This window comes from Medicago sativa, chromosome 7 (assembly GCF_051527215.1).
Source record: "Medicago sativa cultivar Bolivia chromosome 7, Bolivia_mono, whole genome shotgun sequence".
NCBI lineage: Eukaryota > Viridiplantae > Streptophyta > Magnoliopsida > Fabales > Fabaceae > Medicago > Medicago sativa.
This window is the reverse complement of record NC_140755.1, coordinates 74,145,677-74,164,190: the sequence shown is the minus strand read 5'-3', so window position 1 is coordinate 74,164,190 and position 18,514 is coordinate 74,145,677. Positions and strand designations below refer to the sequence as shown.

The 18,514-nt window shown below is 33.8% G+C and overlaps 1 protein-coding gene and 2 long non-coding RNA genes across 4 annotated transcripts; all 3 read right to left on the bottom strand.

Annotated features, from left to right (window-relative positions):
• Positions 1-1,790: 1,790 nt before the first annotated feature.
• LOC146908380 (uncharacterized) lies at positions 1,791-4,939 on the bottom strand. The gene is made up of 4 exons (XR_015019010.1): positions 4,687-4,939; positions 4,517-4,552; positions 4,056-4,214; positions 1,791-2,868 (listed from the first exon to the last, which is right to left on the bottom strand). It is a non-coding gene; the product is annotated as an uncharacterized LOC146908380 (long non-coding RNA).
• A 2,063-nt stretch (positions 4,940-7,002) lies between these two features.
• LOC146908379 (uncharacterized) lies at positions 7,003-9,540 on the bottom strand. The gene is made up of 4 exons (XM_085729264.1): positions 9,135-9,540; positions 8,361-8,995; positions 7,626-8,034; positions 7,003-7,568 (listed from the first exon to the last, which is right to left on the bottom strand). The coding sequence occupies exons 1-4, from the start codon at positions 9,538-9,540 to the stop codon at positions 7,003-7,005; spliced, it is 2,016 nt and encodes a 671-aa protein (XP_085585390.1).
• A 1,641-nt stretch (positions 9,541-11,181) lies between these two features.
• On the bottom strand, positions 11,182-16,325 carry LOC146908378 (uncharacterized). Of its 2 annotated transcripts, XR_015019711.1 has the most exons (3): positions 15,926-16,325; positions 12,326-12,418; positions 11,182-11,465 (listed from the first exon to the last, which is right to left on the bottom strand). It is a non-coding gene; the product is annotated as an uncharacterized LOC146908378 (long non-coding RNA). The 2 variants fall into 2 exon arrangements; XR_015019710.1 differs by having other exon boundaries at positions 11,182-12,418.
• Between the last annotated feature and the right edge of the window lie 2,189 nt (positions 16,326-18,514).

The window sequence follows — 18,514 nt, the reverse complement described above, 5'->3', positions numbered from 1 at the left end:
TTCACCCAAATGTCACTTATAAATACAACTGAAGGATGTATAATTTGAGACATCCTTGATATTAGCTATTAATGAATTTTATTTTTAACGATATGTTAGTATTCCCTTAAAAAAAATGTTATTAATGAATGTCTAATTTGAATAAATCAAATGATTAAGAAAGCTTGTTCGCCAAAAAAAAGAGCTAAGATTTTTTTTTTGTAACAATTGATATTATGTGTACAGTTTACACTTTAAAGTATTAATTGCTTAATTAATATGGACACACTTGTTAGGAGTAAAATAACTACACCTCTCTTCCATCTCGAATTTAAGTAAAAAGTACTCATCCTAGATGATCACAAATATAAATAAATATAATATAATTATTTTAAATCAAATAATTAGTAAACTTGGAAAAGAGACCAAATTTACTAGGTTGTAAACCTTGTTTTTTTTTTTTTTTTTTTGTGGCTAAATTTTGAAAACTTAATTTCAGAATATACCATGAAGTGGAGGGAATAACTCTCCAGCTCTTAGTACTTTATGGAAGGAAAAAGTTGAGGGGTTGGCAGTTAAGCATGTTGATGGGTTTTCTTTGTGCTGCTGTATTTTCAATTGGAGAGCTATTCTAGTTGGAGTGTGGAGTGGAGGATGGAGATTGGCGCCGTCTGGACCATAACTAGAGAAAAGAGTACAGGCGAATCTAGTACATTATAAGCATTCCTTGAAGTATTCTATATAATTGGAATGTTGTTATCTCTGCTAAAAGTTCTTGGAGATGTTAGGAATGCAAATTTAATGAACATCGCTTATTGAGAGGGATAAGAGCTTGGTTAAGAATTTTCACTCCAATGTACCAAAACATGAACAAAACAAAACCAAGTGCACTTCTTGGTAGAGTCCCTCATCTTGGGTCTCCATAGATAAAAATATTATTCTCATCCTGACAAAATCCTCATGCACTGCCTTGTTGTACTTGGTTACTAAACCTAGCATCTCCTACATTACCAAAATATCATAAAAAATAAATATTTTCTTCTTTGAGTAAAGAGTAGATATAGCATATATATATATATATATATATATATATATATATATATATATATATATATATATATATGTTGAAATGAACTCTTAGAAAAACAATTACTAGCTATCATATTTACACTTTCTTAATTTTCTATGGTAATATACAAGTAATCTGTCAAACCGCTACAGGATAAAGCAGCTTCTCAAGTCACATGAGTGTCAAACCATCAGTGTGTTTCTTCTTATATCTTCAAGCTCATTCTTCCAGTAACTGATTGCTAATAAGTAATAATGTTGGTTCAAGCCTAAATAGGAGAATAAGAAGTCAAATTTGGTACACAGAAATAAAACAACGCGGAAGCAATACTTTTGAATAGAATTTCAAAATACTCATTTGGATAGACGACGGTGATTCTTGACACAACATCATAATTTGAATTAATCAGCCGGAAAGCATCAATCATCACCTTGCATGTTGATTTAAAACCTCGAAACTCTGTAGCATACATATCATGTGCAACTTTCTAAAAATAATAGCACAATCTGCATAAGAAGGCATTGTCATGGCATGGTTCAAATAAATAACATAAAAACTGCTTATTATAAATTATGAAGTTGTTACTACATTTCCATCTGTTGTGAATTCGTTAAAAATCACACCAATAAAATACCTGATGTCTAGGGCAAGTTAATAAAGCAACCAAAACAAAGTGGTTGACAGTCATAAACACAAGTAAAAGTTAAAACAACGAGAGAAGAAGAGAAAGAACACAAGCAAATTTATCTACCCAGTTTGGTCCAATATTGATCTAGTCTGGGGGAGAGAGAGCAGCTCTCCGTTCCACTATGCTAACGAGTAACTTTACAAAAGAGATATCAAAGGGTTACAAGAATAAGTCTTCAAACCTAAGTGAATCTCTTCTCGTGACCAAGAGACTCAATCGTAACAGTGTTTCTCCAAGATGAATCAATCCCAACCCTAGTGATTGTTGCCAAGAGATTTCTCTACAAACCCTAGTTTTCATCTGATACAAGATCTGTATTTATAGATAAATATAACTCGTAAATTTGGAATGGATATCACGCTGAAGATACGTTTCTTTTTTCCCTCCTTCAACGCAAAATATATTTGCATCAAATATTCCTTTTAAAAAATATATTTGTATCAAATCTTCCTTCATACAGTACAAAAATATATTTATTGTAGCACAAAATATATTTGAAACAAATATTTTATATTTTTAGCAACAATATTCTTCATCCATCAAATTTTGAGTCAATTTCAACTTTTCTCCACCTTGACTTTAAATCAGTGATGATGCTAATTATCAACCACCAATTATCAACCACTTTGCTGCTCTCTCCATGCTTCATCTCCCCTTGCTTCCAAGTACATTAGGTTGCTCCACAAGCTTTCACTCTTTGCCTCTTCAACCCTCAGAATGCCTTCCACCCTCTTGAATATCCTTGCATCCAACTACACTCGGAATTTTAGGTAGTTCCACAAGCCTACACCATACCTCTTCAGCTCCTGGAGTGATCAAATCCGCGCGTCCACCTGAAGATTCACTTGCTTCCAATTACCCTTGGTCTTTTCCGGTAATCCCACAAGTCATGCCATACATTCTTCAAACCCCTGAATGTCTTCCGTCCTCTTGAAGAATTCTCTTACTCACAACTATAACATAGCACCCAAGGTCCCTATAGTCGTATCATTCCGGTGTCATCAACTCCACCTCAAGCTGAGCTTTCTTTACCCTCAACTAGAAAATGCGTACATCCACTATGACTTTCACCTTGCAACTGCACCTCAAAGGTTGATCACAAATATTCTTACCTCCGCCTCTTCAGAATGACCTTGGGTATTCACAAGAACCAACAAGACCAAGTGAAATTTACAAAAAATTTATCAACAAATAAAAAAAAAACCTTAATATCATTAACTTGTCTAACAAATTTTATATCGAATGGTTTTAGCGGTATCATTCTTCTATTTTTGTTCTTTTAATTTTTCAATAGTTCTTTTAATTTCATGTTCCCTTTGCCTTCGATTCCAACCTTATAATCATTAACTTCACCAACTCATCATAACCGACTATTAAACAAACAAAAAAAGACACACACACGCACATTGGCATAACAAACATAAAACTATCAATATAAAAACATTTATCTATTTTCTACAAAAAATGGTTTCACCTTCAATGATATTTCTAAAAAAAATATACTTAAACTACATAGATCTTATCGTACTAAATTCATACCACTATTACACCTATGACCCCAAAAACTCCACAATCTCAATGGTCTTCATAGCAGCCCCGCCAACTCTAGCTGACTAGATTTCACGGGGAATAAACCCAATCACCCCAACCATTATGTGGTGATTGAGTTTATTCTCCAAGAAATCCAAACACCTTGACCTAGCGAGACCTCTAGTAAGACCACTGAGATGGTGGAGTTCATTGGGTCATAAATGTAGTGGAGGTAGGAATTTAGTATGACAAAGTCTATGTAAATTACGTAGATTTTTGTTAGTTTTGAGTTGAACATGTAGCGATTAAACTTTTGCTAAAATCATAGATAAAAGAAAAGAAGAAAAATATTATTGAAGGTAAAGCCATTTTTCAAAAGAGAAAAAACAAAGGAAGAAGCGAAAACGTGCAAACTATGTTATTACATTGTTATTTTTATGTTTGTTATGTTGTGTGTGTGTGTTTTTCTGAGGTTATTTTTTATTAATAGACAATTAGATGGTGAAGTTAATGATTTTTTTTTTTTGAGGGATGATGAAGTTAATGATTATAAGTTTGAAATTGAGGATATAGAAAAAAGTATAAAGTCAGAGTATCAAGGATTATTATTAATATAACAAATTCATCCTGTAAAAATAGGTTACTATAATAAATTCATGATTTGATATGAAATTTTAAATTAATCGCTGATATTAGACTCTAAAATGAGTTGGTTGCTTTCAAGGATAACATGAAATTAAAAAGAGCACTTGAGAAATTAAAGGAACTGAATTAAAAGAACAGTAATACCTTTAGATCTCAAGTTGTAACAATGATTTCCTCAATTATGCACACCTTTCCTTTCATAACCGCATTCTCGTCGATTCATTTAAAAGCTTTAAGAAGATGGGATGATTCAGAAGTTATGCACACACATTGAATCGATCCATTTCTTCCGGTAGGGTTTATCTGCAATGAATTTGAAACTTGGTATGTAAAAAAAGGAAGAACTGAACATGACAGAAATATTAGTAACCAAAAAGGCAACAATAAAATCAATTCAGCCACGGTGCACATTGTGTTGCAACAAGATTACACAATTGCATGCAAAACTTCATTATCGACCATTTCAAAATTATCAAAACATACAAAAACCCTTCATTCCTTCTAAAAAAATGGCTTCACCTTCACTAGGTATGATTGGAGCGCAAATAATTGTTGCTTTTAAAATATAACACAATTATGGCTATGAAAACACAACAAATACTTACGCCCAGGGTCGTCCCTAAGAATTCGGAGGCTCGGCTCTGGGAATGAAAAGAGGTCAGTGATAAAATCAAAACGTATTTTTTTTAAAAGAGCAATGTTCTATTTATTTTTTTTAAAAGATAAATATAAGGTGTCGTATATATGTGGTAAACCGAAAGGTGAAAATGACTACCGTATACATGAGGAACCCCCACCTAACACCAAAAGCAAGAGGACCTAATTCTAATAGGCCTAAAAGGCTAAAACAAGAGAACATAAAATGGCTGGGGTATTAAAAAAAATTGGAGGGCAGTAGTACTAGTGGATATTAAAAAAAAATTTGAGGCCCATGGCTGAGGGAGGCCCAGCTCTGTTGAGCTGTTTGCACCCCCTCAGGGCCGGGCCTGCTTACGCCCCCACCATTGCTAGTGATGATAAAGATAACAGAGAGTAATGAGAATGAAAATGAGGAAGGTGCTGTATATATAAGAAATGAATCAGGTTAGATCCAACAAATAGGGTTAGCAATGAGAATGGATGGCCATGAACCATTCAATTCAACGCTAAAATAGGATTAACATTAAGAGTTTGTTTTAAAACTGAATCAACATAGAGGGTCCATGATTGATATACATGACTATGACTAATGACTGTGATTTCTACTCTTAAATAGCATGTTTTTGTTGCTAATTTGTTTCACTTCTACGGGTTACATTTGAGTGTTTGTTGAATATGAATCAGTAAACGATGTCGGGTTCCACAAAATAGTATGTCTTTGTTGCTAATACATTCTGTGTGTTAAATTTAACAATAATATTTTTTTTAAGGGTTAAATTTATCAATAATATTAACATCTTATTACTAACATGACCATATTTTTTTTTTTTGGTCTTGTTAATCAGTGTTATATGGAAAATGGTTAATACACCACCTTTTATAAAAAGTTATTTCTTTTGATTTCTTAACAAATGTCCTACCAGTTTAATATTCTCCTTTTTTTAATTACTTTAACATCAAACTAAAGAAGTAATTGTGACTTTAGATATAAGTAGAGCCAACATTTGCCGTAACTTCCTAACTATTTGTTTGTACTTCAACTAATCAAAACCATACTAGCACCACCAAAAAACAAATCAGACTAGTATTAAGGTGGTAATAGACTAGACCGACGACATAGCTTAAGTTAGCTAAATAGACCACCTGGATTGATCTGGTAGTATTAGTTTAGGATTTTAGAATGTGTTTCTCCTTAATGTTTCATATTTGATTCGCCACAAACGTCAATTTATATGGACTAATTTAGTTTTTTTTTTTAAAAAGATTTAGACTTTTTAAAAGCCTATTAAGCCGAAAAATACACGCAACATGGCATACAAATGTCCTATAAAAGAACCGACACCAAATGATTGTATGATGTGTATATATTCAATAAAAAAACTCTATGTTAGTTTTTTTTTTTTAAAAAAGATTTAGACTTTTTAAAAGCCTATTAAGCTGAAAAATACACGCAACATGGCATACAAATGTCCTATAAAAGAACTGACACCAAATAATTGTATATATTCAATAAAAAACTCTAAGGGTACGGATGTGTTCACCTTGGAAAATTGCATTCTCCAAAACAAATTACTTTAACCGTGTTCAAAATACTAACCAACTTTTCCATTAATTGGCAAAATCATGATCCCTTTTTTCAAAATCATGATTTTGTTTATTTTACTTAATATATAATTTTATTTGATTGCTCCGTTTTATTATTTTGATCCGATGCAAGTAAGCTAGGTTGGACAAGACTTTAACTTAAATAGGTACGACGTGCTTTAAAATTTTATGACTGTTTAGACTTTAGATAAATAGGTTTTTCTAAAGCTTTGTTTGCAAATTTGGAGGGGAATGAATGGAAGGGTTTGAAAAAAAGGAATGAGTAAGTGAAAGAAATAGAGGACATTGAGAGGAGGAATTTTGGGGGGCTTAATTTTTTTTCAAAATATAAACCCGTCATCATTTGGGGGAACTACAAAATTGTATTGGAGGAGGGTTTTTGGGGTTTGGGAAGGTTTCTATGAATTCTTCAAATTTAACATATGTTATTATAATATTCTTAAAGTTAAAAATATATTAATCATAAACATTAATTTATCACTCTCTAAAAAAAACTTTTTTTAAAAATATGAAAGATTTCTCAATTTTCTTAAAGTTGTGCAGAGCTAGGCCTAAAGTTAAGTTATAGAGTTTTACTTTTCCCACCCTTTCTTTTCTCACGCGCCCTATTTTTTTCCAAAATTACCCTCGGTACATTCCGGATTATATAATCCGGATTGCACCAGTACATAGAACTGAAACAGATTTGCATGTCATTGTGGTTTTTATCATTGTTTTTCAATCATTATATATGTATGTATAAAAGGCAATTAACTTAAATATTATATCAAAAAAGAGTTGAATTTATATCTTTACACTTTTCACCTAATGATATACATTTCAACTAAACTAATGATATATATCTAATCTATGGCGCCGAAAGATCAATGGGACTATCATCCACTTCAACCTTCACACCAGGACCAACCCTCTCATCGGGATCAAGATTTTCAATAATGTACAATTCTTCGTCATCTTCTATCACCTCTACACTCGCCGCCCGACTTAGCTCATTATAATCTACCGTCCGTCTGACATATCTATCAGGCCAGTGTCTCCATCCTCTCGATGGTATCATCTCCATAGAGCGGAAGTGGGAGGGACAATCATCCTTCAAATCCAATGTCATAAAATGGTTGTCATTCACATATGCCAGGCACATCAACAGATCGATACTTGGCGGCGGAGGTGGACCACATAGAGGGAAATAGGTTTCTGATTTCCCAATGGACAACACAACAACCGTTTGCTTGAATTTCTGTGTGATGAGGAAACCCATATCCGGCATGGTCATCCATTTATCCCGTGGTGCATTCCCAATACCGCCATAGGATAGAGCATCTGAGACCTCTTTATACCGCCTATCATCATTAATAATCCTCCGATAGCGGGAATTTTCTACACCGACAAGCTCTTTGTAAAGGTTGTACCGGACTATTTAGTGATCATCAACAGTCAAGTTACGTATGACCGCAACTGCTCGGAACCCACAATGGCTATCACCGGGTACGTCTGTAGCCTTTTCAATAAAGTCATGCATCCAAATTGGGATTTGATCTTTGTGTGGTATGTGGACTTTAACGGGTGTTGGATTTTTCAGATTTTTTGGAATTGGCTTAGGAGGAGTAGGAGACCTGTTGCTTTTCCGTGCACTCTTTCTACTCGTCCCTGTTGATTTTGTCTGTGAACTATGTGTCTCTTGCTCCTCGGAGTCAACAATCTCCCATTGGGAAGGGTCCCGCCTTGTCGATCGAATGCTTTGCTTATCTTTCTTAGGAGCTCCTTTGTTGGTGACCTTATTTGGTGGTGGACGCATAGAGGTGGTCTCCGGTAAAACATATTGTCGGAATTGTTCCTTCATATGCAACTTCATGTTGTAATCAGCATCCTTGAACCGAGCCTGCAATGTGTAAAAAAACTGTCATTTTGGTTGTTGCTGAAAAATAGGCAGAAACATGCATTCTGGTATGTGCACTGATACGGTCCGGATTTCAAAATCTGGAACGCATATGCAAATCCGAAATATAAAATCCGGAACTTCCCGATACACCATTTGCATGAGCCTTAAATGCACTTGCATGGGGCGTAAATTCTACCCTTTCAGATTATATAATCCGAAATTCAACTATGTTGTTCGGATTATATAATCCGGATTGCAACAGTACAGGAAATTAAAACAGAAATCCTGGGTAGAAGCTAAAGTAACACAGTTTTTTAAAAATATACCTGAAGAATATCCCATTCTGGCAATAGAGAGATGTCTTCTTTATGAAGCTTCGGGTCAACCTCGTACTCGAACCTCAACCTCTTCCAGTGAGTGTGAATTTCATCCAAACGGAGGGCGGTGCCGTTCTTGATCTTCAAAGCAATCATACACGCACACGGTAATCCGTAAGTGATCAAACTCAAACAACCACATTTTGATTTATCTGTACCAATTTTAAGTGCTTTATTGTACTCCACTACGAGATGATGCAAAACGTCCCTTGAAATGTTTCGAATCAAATTAGACCACAACATCTTTCCTTTGAATATATGTTCAAGCATGATAATGCTCTTCTGAAACGAAGCATGCATTGCGGTATGTTGCAACTCTAGCATGTCATGAATGGATTTCCAGTTTGTACTTAAATCACCCATACTACTACTCAGATACTTTTTCAACCGAGCGTGTGCAGATTCAGCTCTGTTTGTTGTAGTATTCCCCATATGAAGATTTTTGTCAACCCAATACCTCACAAACTTCTCCTTAACCGGATCCAAAATTGTATTTTCAACATAATCCAAAAACTTAGGAACTTTTGTGTATACAACTTTGAACCGGGTCCAAGTATCAATATATGCTTCCTCCTTTTCGGAGTCTACAATATTCAACCATCAGCCATCACAGTCTTCACCATTGAAGCACGCTTGATCGCTTCCCCATTCTTGCCTTTGAGATCCTTCACTTTGCAATCCAATTTACATTTTGCTCTCACATTTTTCCAATGTGATATGAACACAACAGAGTGGTAGCTTTAGGGAAAACCTTTTCCACAGCATTGATCAAAACATTGTCCCGATCAGTGACAACTACTTTGGGATAGAGATCTTTGGAGTGCAACATCTCACGACACCTCTCAAGAGCCCAATAAACGTTGTCTTGCCTCTCAGACATCATATAAGCAAAAGCAATAGAGCATGTTTTCATAGTAGAGGTGTTACCGACAAACTCAAGCAATGGAAGACGATACTTGTTGGTCTTATAGGTGGAATCCAACTCAAGCACGGTGGAGAACGTGTTAAACAACTTGATAGAATTTGGATGTGCCCAAAAAACATCACTGCCATCATCAGATTCACAATACTTTCTACAATGATGCACGTAACCATTATCAACCAAAGACTTAAAGAGATGTTGCGACATGCATTATAAACGTGTTTGATAGTAGTTGAAGTGGTACGGTTCCTCTTCTGTAAGTTGGTAAGCATTTTCCTCGGAGGAATGTGTGAATCCACCATCTCTTGATGGGGAACATGTTCATTTGGGTTTAGACGACCGACAATTTTATGACCTTTCAAAACATCTGTCATGTCATGGTTGTGTTTACCATTACCAACTTTGAGGCTCCAATCACCACCAGTCAACAAGTAACCTCTCATCCGAAACGGACACTCGTATTTAACCGAACCAACTATCTCGTGCCGACTCTTTCTCTTGTACTCGGTGTATGAACCTCCCCTTTCACATATCAAAGTAACAAATGTGCTTCTTCCATTGCCACCGTTATTGGATTTACCAATAACAGTGGAAAAACCGAGCTTCCTAGCTTTCTCTCGAACCCACTCCAACAAATCATTCCGTGTTGCAAACTTGTGTAGCGGTAAAATGTTCTCGCTGATCAATACAAACAACATGAATAGGAGGAGGAGCATCCACTACTTTCACATTGCCTAAAGAAATTTCAAGTTTCGGTGGTGGTGGTGGTGGGGGATTCTCGGATTTGGCAATTTCGGAATCATGCACATCTTCATGTAAAAGAACCGACAACACGATAGGATGTTCAATCTCAGCTGGATCATCATTTGGGGCATCAACCGGAACAACCATAACTGAAAACAGTGCCAAGCATAGTCAGAAAATGAACACAGTTTCTGTACTGGTGCATTCCGGATTTCGAAATCCGGAATGCATGAATGTAGTCCGGAATTCATTTTCTGGATCAGTCCAGTACATATCATATGACGTGATCAAAAGGAAATCGCCTAAAACACGAATGGGGGAAGGTTTATAGTTTATATACACATTACCTTTGCATTCAGACGAAAATGATGATGTTAACCCCCCTTGATGGCCAGATTGCTGCTCTAAACCATATTTTTGCCCTAAATTGTGTGTTTTTTTAGAGGTGTAGGGAGTGTTTGTGATAAAGGGGTTGTGCTTCAGCTAGGTTCTGGAGAACTATATATAACCTAGCAGTCCGGATTTCGTTTTTCGTAAAAAAACGACAATTTTTCCCGCTCACTTCAAATACAGGGTGTTCGGAAATTATAATCCGGAATACTATTATTATGTCTGGATTATAATTTCCTAAACGACTAGCACCCTGAACATGTTCAAGTCTCACAAATGACATGGTGCAACATGCTTTTCTGATCATTACGAAATATATTATCCGCAATCTGTCCGGATTATATAATCCGGACAAAGGGTATTTTGGTCCAAAATGCAGGGAGCGCGAGAAGGCGGCAGGGTGGGAAAAGTAAAACTCTAAGTTATATGCTTCATCTGATGGTCTGACTTGCTTTCATCCCTTCACAAGGTCCTATTTTTATTGCTTGGTAAAAGGCATATTTAACGAGTAACACAATCACCACTTTTTTTTGTTAGCCTATAATCATGATTTGTTTGCTCAAGTATATATAGGGTACCTAATTACCAAAGTAAAGTGGATCAATCAAAATTTGTCATTCATAAGAGTACTATTTCTTTCTTAAGTTTTATTTATCTTATCTCAAGAAAATAATGGCAAATTGTGGTCTTATAAATTATGTAAGAAATGGCAAATTATTTATATGACTTTATTTTTTTATTTAAGTTCTTTATTAAGTGGATCAATCAACCTTCACCATTACTTGTTTGGGTTTTAAGGCCTCATCATACTTGTTTTCGACATATCACATACATAAACAAAACAAAAATCAAGTTCATTCATACTTCAAAAAAAAAAATTAAATTAGAACAATGTTTGATGACATTTGCTCTTCAAGGTGCTTCTTCTTAACATCCTGCTTTCCCACGTTGGCAATTGCAAGTTTTTCTGGTGGCAGCTCCTCTTCCTCCTATACTGCCTTGTACACCCACAACATCATACACAAAAATACAAAGCAACACGACATCAACAACAACAACAACAATCATGTAGTATCCCACTAAGCGGGGTTAGTTACATGAATCAAACGACATCATCGATAAAAATAGGTTGAATGATCTATATGATGAATCCTGATAAAGAAAAAATAAAGTTGAAGAATCCTGATAAAGAAAAAATGCATGCCCACGTATATCATATATATGATGAATCCTGATAAAGAAAAAATAAAGTTGAAGAAGAGAACATAAATAAATAGGTTGAATGATCTATATTTCTATTTCACACCCAAGAATCTTAACTTACATGAACAATATTTTTTTTTTAATGGGAATCTACCTGACTAGTTTGTTCATTATTTTTACAAAGAAATGTGGTGACCGTCTCCAACCCTATGTAACACATTCTTTTCAGTCATATGTAAAGAAGTGCTTGTGTATTAAATTTGTGCTTCTCGTTGTCAACATTACTTAAAAAGAAAACAATGTCAGAAACTCATCAATTTAATCAAGAAAATTACAGTCGATGAACTAATTAAATTATTCTCGATAAACGATCGAAAAAGGACATCGTACACGATGAAGAAATAAATTCACCTACAACAACAACAACATCAGTTGCATTGAACTCCATCGAGCTTTAACTGACATATATTGACAAGAAAAAAAATGATATCACATTAAATGACTTGACATTGGATATCATGCATATACTCAACAATTTCGTTGGTTAAGACCGACTACTGGGATATTCAAGCGCATTGTTGCGTTTCATTTTCATCTTCTCTTAATAGAGTTGGAATTGGCATCTGTGTTAGAGATGATGAAGGAAGATGTGTACCTGGCTCACTCAGTAAATGTTGGGGAAGTCTTGAGATTGTATTATGTTATACATTGGATTCATGAATCATGACCTCCAACTTACCAATGTAGACTGAGCTTGATTAAAATAAAAGTGGATTAAGTTAATATGCTAATCAATAAGTTAATTATGCTAACCAACTAGTTAACATTTTTTTAAGTTAATTATGTTAATCAATAAGTTAACAAATTGAGTAACAAACAATTATCTTTAAGCGCAATTAAACCATAATTACCTTTTGATACATTTTTTAAAGAATGCACAATTGAATGTACTACTTCTAATGAAGCTTCATTTGTGCACTAATATACATCTGGACTTTCTCGCAAACACCTTCTTCCCAACTTATGTCAAGTAGCACAACATTGACAATATTGATATATTAATACTTATAAGCAAGACAAGACATAACGAGTCAACAAAATCAATTTTTTCAGCTATTCCATTGAACAATATAAATCATCCTATCAGTATCCAAAATTAATTTTCTCTTACTATCCCACAAATGTCACTCATAACTTAATACCCTCTGTTGATTTTCATTTTGCCAAAATGGAAAAATGCTAATCTCATAAGCACTTATATCATAAAATAAGCCCAAATAAACTATACATAAGCCAATCCAAATAGGTTTAATATTCATAAACAAATTCAGAGAAAACACGTGCTAAATAATTCCAAATGCAAAAAAAAAGTGATTATGTTCTACTTTGGGTATGTAATCGAGGTTTCTAACTGACAAAGATCATCTATTGTTGTAAAAGTTCCAAAAACACCACAAATACAAGCACAAATAGACCAAACATATTTTGCCACCATTTAGTATATTTTTTTGGAGCTGAAAATGATATAACAACAAAACTGACAGCAAATTTGATTTGTGTAACATTAACCTTCTTCTGTGTTATATATTCATAATCAACAAGAACCAAGACCAAGTGAAATTCACAAAAAATTATGAACAAATAAATAAAATAACCTTAATATCGTTAACTTGTTTAACAAATTTTATATATCGAATGGTTTCAGAAGTATCATTCTTCTATTTTTGTTCTTTTAATTTTTCAACTGTTCTATTAATTTCATGTTCGCTTTGCCTTCGATTTCAACCTCATCCTTATTTATTAATTTTGTTAAGTCTGCAGTAACTAAACCTAATATTTTCCCTCCTAATACTAACCCTAATTTTTTTAGGTTTTGTTATTTTTACGTTTTGTTACATCCTTATTTATTAATTTTGTTAAGTCTGCAGCAACTAAACCTAATATTTTCCTTCCTACTACTAACCCTAATTTTTTTAGGTTTTGTTATTTTTACGTTTTGTTACATCCCTCAAATATATTCTTATCCTTATTTATTAATTTTGTTAAGTCTGCAACAACTAAACCTAATATTTTCCCTCCTAATACTAACCCTAATTTTTTTAGGTTTTGTTATTTTTACGTTTTGTTACATCCTCAAATATTTTAACAAGCAACAAATTTTACTACTAGGAAGGGATTTACAATTTATGCAAATTTGTTTCTGTCATATCTAATTGTTTTGGATTTTTTCGTTCTTCTATTCTTATATAGTTTATGTATAAGTTATTCAACTTACCATCAATCTAATTTATTCGGCCATGTTAGTTGTTTTGGGAGTTAAACATATTACTATAACAAGCAGTGGTAGGATGATTTACAGTAGGATAGTTGACGTATGATAATTTACAAGGAAAATTATCATTAAAACTAAGTGCACAATATAAATGGCATAAATATAGAATCATGACATATATTTTAAACTTACATACAGAACTGATAGGAATCAAAATACATTTGCTTTGTTTCAATAATTTATAATTTGTATGGTGTTTTTGCCGAAATCTCTTTCGTTAAAAAATTATGGATTGCTGCTCAATGTCGCTAAAAATATTTTGAATCAATTGCACAATCTGCTTTTATAGTTCTATTTAAAATTATGACATTAAAATTATAAGTTGAGATTGTACTATAAAATTTTGCTTTTGTCTACTACATTTATAATGTCCTAAAAATATTATTAACAGATGACAATGAGGACTGTATTAACACCACTTCAAATGTAGTGTATAAGGAGATTTTCCAAAATGTGTGAACAACCATTGTATGTTCTTAATTCTTTTATTATCTATGTAATGAATGGATCATATCACAATATATTAGCTTCTCCATTTTTTATGACACGGGCGGTATAGCACGGGTAAAAGTTTTAGTAATCATTAACTTCACCAACTCATCATAAACAGTCTATTAAACTAATAAAACACACATGCAAACTACATAACAAACATAAAAATATCAATATAACAACATTACACTCTTTATTTTCTTCCTCTATTTTTTTCATCTAAAAAATGGCTTTACCTTCGATACCATTTCTACAAAAATCTACCTAAGCTGCAAAAATCTTCCCATACTAAATTCCTACTTCTATTACACGACCCAAAAAACTCCACATTGTCGATGGTATTCACAGCAACCCCACCAACTCTAACTAGTTAGATTTCACGGGGGATAAACCCAATCGTCACAGATTGGTGGGGGCGCAGATAATTATTGTGTTTAAAAAATAATCTGCATTTAAAAAATAACACAATTATGGTTATGAAAACATTGTACCTTACATCTTACATTAAAAAATAATTAGTGTAAGATGTAAGGTACAACGTTTTCATAACCATAAATTTTTTAAACGCGAATTACTTGTTAAACGCAACAATTATCAGTTACGCCCCAACCATTTTGTGGTGATTGAGTTTATTCTCCATATAACCTAACCACCTTGAGCTGGCGGGGCTTCTATGAAGACCACCGACAAGGTGGAGTTCATTGGGTCGTAGGTGTAGTGGAGGTAGGGAGGTCTATACAGTTTGCGTAGATTTTTGTTACTTTTGAGTTGAACATGTAATGATTAAACCATTGCTAAAATCATGGATAAAAGAAAAGAAAGAGAAATTGTATTGAAGGTAAAGTCATTTTTTCGAAGAAAAAATAAAAACAAAGGAAGAAGAGAAAGAGTGCAAACTATGTTGTTACATTAGTATTTTTATATTGAGAAATGTTAACCGGTGCACTGTGGTTAAGGAAGCAAATATACCAGTATAACACTGGAACTTGTGAAGACAATTCCTTAAAAGTCTAAAAAGTGCTATTTTTAGTTTAAAATTTTCTTTTTTTGACTTCCTTAACCTGTGTCTCAAGGGCAACGGTTAGCATGTGTCGTGTAATGTGTGTTTTTTTTGAGGTTGTTTTCTATTAATAGACAATGAGATGGTGAAGTTAACAATTATGAGGTTGGAACTGAGGATTTGGAAAAAGATGTAAAGTCAGAAAATCAAAGATATTATTATAACAAATTCATCTTCTAAAAAAAAAAGGTTTCTATAAATTCATGATTTGATATGAATTTTTAAATTTACCCATGATTTTAGACTTTAGAATGAGTTGGTTGCTTTAACTGAGAACATGAAATTAAAAAGAATGCTTGAGAAATGAGTTGGTTGCTTTAACTGAGAACATGAAATTAAAAAGAATGCTTGAGAAATTAAAAGAATAATACCTCTGGACTTCAATTATTTAGTAACTAGTGGTAACAACGGTTTCCCCAAATATTTACACCTTTCTGAAGCTATGCACACACATCGAATCGATCCATCTCATTGCCAATGTAGATATAAAGGTTTTCTTCCAGCAGTGTTTGTCTACGATGAATTTGAAGAGTGATGGGAAAGGAACTTAATGTTTTATGATGATAAAGATTTGAGTGATGAGAAGGAGGACGAGTGTGGTTCAGTATATATATAACAAATAGAATGGTTATCAATGAGAATGGGTGTCATTGAACCATTCAATTCAACACCCAAAGAGGGAGGGATAGCTTGTTTTTAGGATATGAATCTGTAAACGGTGCCGGATCCTGTGATGGATACAATTATGACTAATGACAATGATTTCTATCATTAAATAGGATGTTTCCGTTGCTAATATGTTTTTTTTTTTAGGGAAATATGTTTCTGTTTTACTTTTAGGGCCTTGTTAACGAGTGTCCTCGGGGCATTCTTTAAGCATGCTAAATTAAGTATTTTTTTAAAAAAAATGTCAAAATTTTCAAGTTCCAATGCACAGATTAAACAAACTTTTATAAAAAGTTACTATTTATAGGTTAAATTTAACCATAACATTAACCTCTTATTAGTAGACCCAATCTCTTTAATTACTCTCATCTCCATTATGAGATGGAAATAGGGCAGATCAACTGACTGGGTTTGCGACTGAGCTTACTTAGGCTCAACTCAAGTTAGGCTAGTTTCAGTTGCGAAGCTCGAAGAAAATTTACGCAGGGACCAACTATAAAGAAGAATTTTTTTAAAAACAAACATATTAAATTTAAGGATAAAATATATTTTTAATCCCATAAATTATAATTTTTATGGTTAGTCTTTAAAAAAAATTATTCAATTTTTGTCTCAGTTTTTTAAAATCTTATAAAAAAAAAGTGTTTTTAGTCTTGAATGTAATCTCTAACAAAAAATTAAGGATTAAAATTAACAAATCTTCGGAACTTAACATAAAAATCGCTATTTAGAAACGCCGGGCAAAATGTGTTTCAAGAACCCAATTTCATCCATAATTATCTATTTAATAATGTCTTTTCAAATGTAAATAAATAAGTTATTTGCAAGAAACTCATTGTCCATTTAATTTGTTTATGATTATGAAGGTGAGAAAAAACACAAGAAAAAACTGAACACACTTGATCAGAAGCTAAGTGAGACAACTTCTGAAGTGATTATCAGAATCTAAATGCAGCGGAATAAAACAGAGAGAGAGAGAGAAGAAGAACGACACAAAGCAATTATACTGGTTCCTTCCACAATCCGGAAGTAGTCCAGTCCCCCTTGCACTTCCAAGGAGATTTCACTAAGAGTAATATCTGATTACAATTGCTCAAGCACACAAGCAAGAGACTTCCTTTGCTCAAGCACACAAGCAAGAGATTTCCTTTGCTCAAGAACACAATCAAGAGACTTCCTGCTCAAGCACAACTGCAAGAGACTTCTAACTAAACAAAATTACACAGAAAATTGTTTAAGGTTGAACACTTGATATACAATCAGAGGTGCTCACAATACAAATCAGATACAGACTCAATGAACTTAAGAATTTCTAAGATATGACTTGAGACACAAAAATTCTAAGTGAATGCAGAACAATTTCAGCAGAGGTTTGGCACTTGTAATAATGTTGTGAGTCGTTTGTTCAGCATTGCCAAAACTCTAGGTCTTCACTCCTTTATATAGAGGTGTGAAAGAGACGTTGTGAAATTGCCAGCACATTAAAGAGTCGTTGTTGAAGCTTGATCTTTCACCTTTGATTTTTTGCCTGATTTGTTTGTTGTCCTATGAAGAACCAATTTGAAATCCATTCCTTATCCAAAGGAACATCTATGCAGGCGAAGCCGTATTCTGGAGCTGTTTTCTTGTCTTGTAGCGTGGACACAAAACAGAGTAGTGGAGAACGTGGTTGTACAATTCGTACAAATGTCAACGCTTTCGTCCAAATTGCAAGCACATGCCTTCAAACACTTTTGAAATGACCGTTGCAAAATTCCACTAATCCTTTGTTGTGTTTTCGAATCCAATAGACAGCTTTTGCAGTGATGATTCTTCAATCCTTGAATCTTCGCAAATCCAGTTGATCTTCAGCTTCTGATGAAATGGCTTCTGATGAGGCAGCTTCTGCAGCTTCTGATGATGTGGCTTCTGATGATATGGCTTCTGGACCTCTTGTCTTCAGGAGCACTATTCTTCAGGAGCACTATTCTTACTTCAGAAGCGACTTAACTTCAGGAGCGCTATTCTTACTTCAGAAGCGACTTAACTTCAGGAGCGCTTTTTCTCTTCAGTAGCAAGTTGCCTTCAGGAGTGCCCAAGCTTCAAATTTTGTTGTTTCCTTTGCTCTTTATTTGCTCATTCAGAACCAATGATGATGTAACTATTTTAATTATGGTCCTGTACACTTGAACAAATATTAGCTAGTCCAATTTACAATTTTTAATACCTTGTTATCATCAAAACTCTTTAAGGTTCATTGTTAAACACATTTTGTTCCAACAATCTCCCCCTTTTTGATGATGACAAACAAAAGT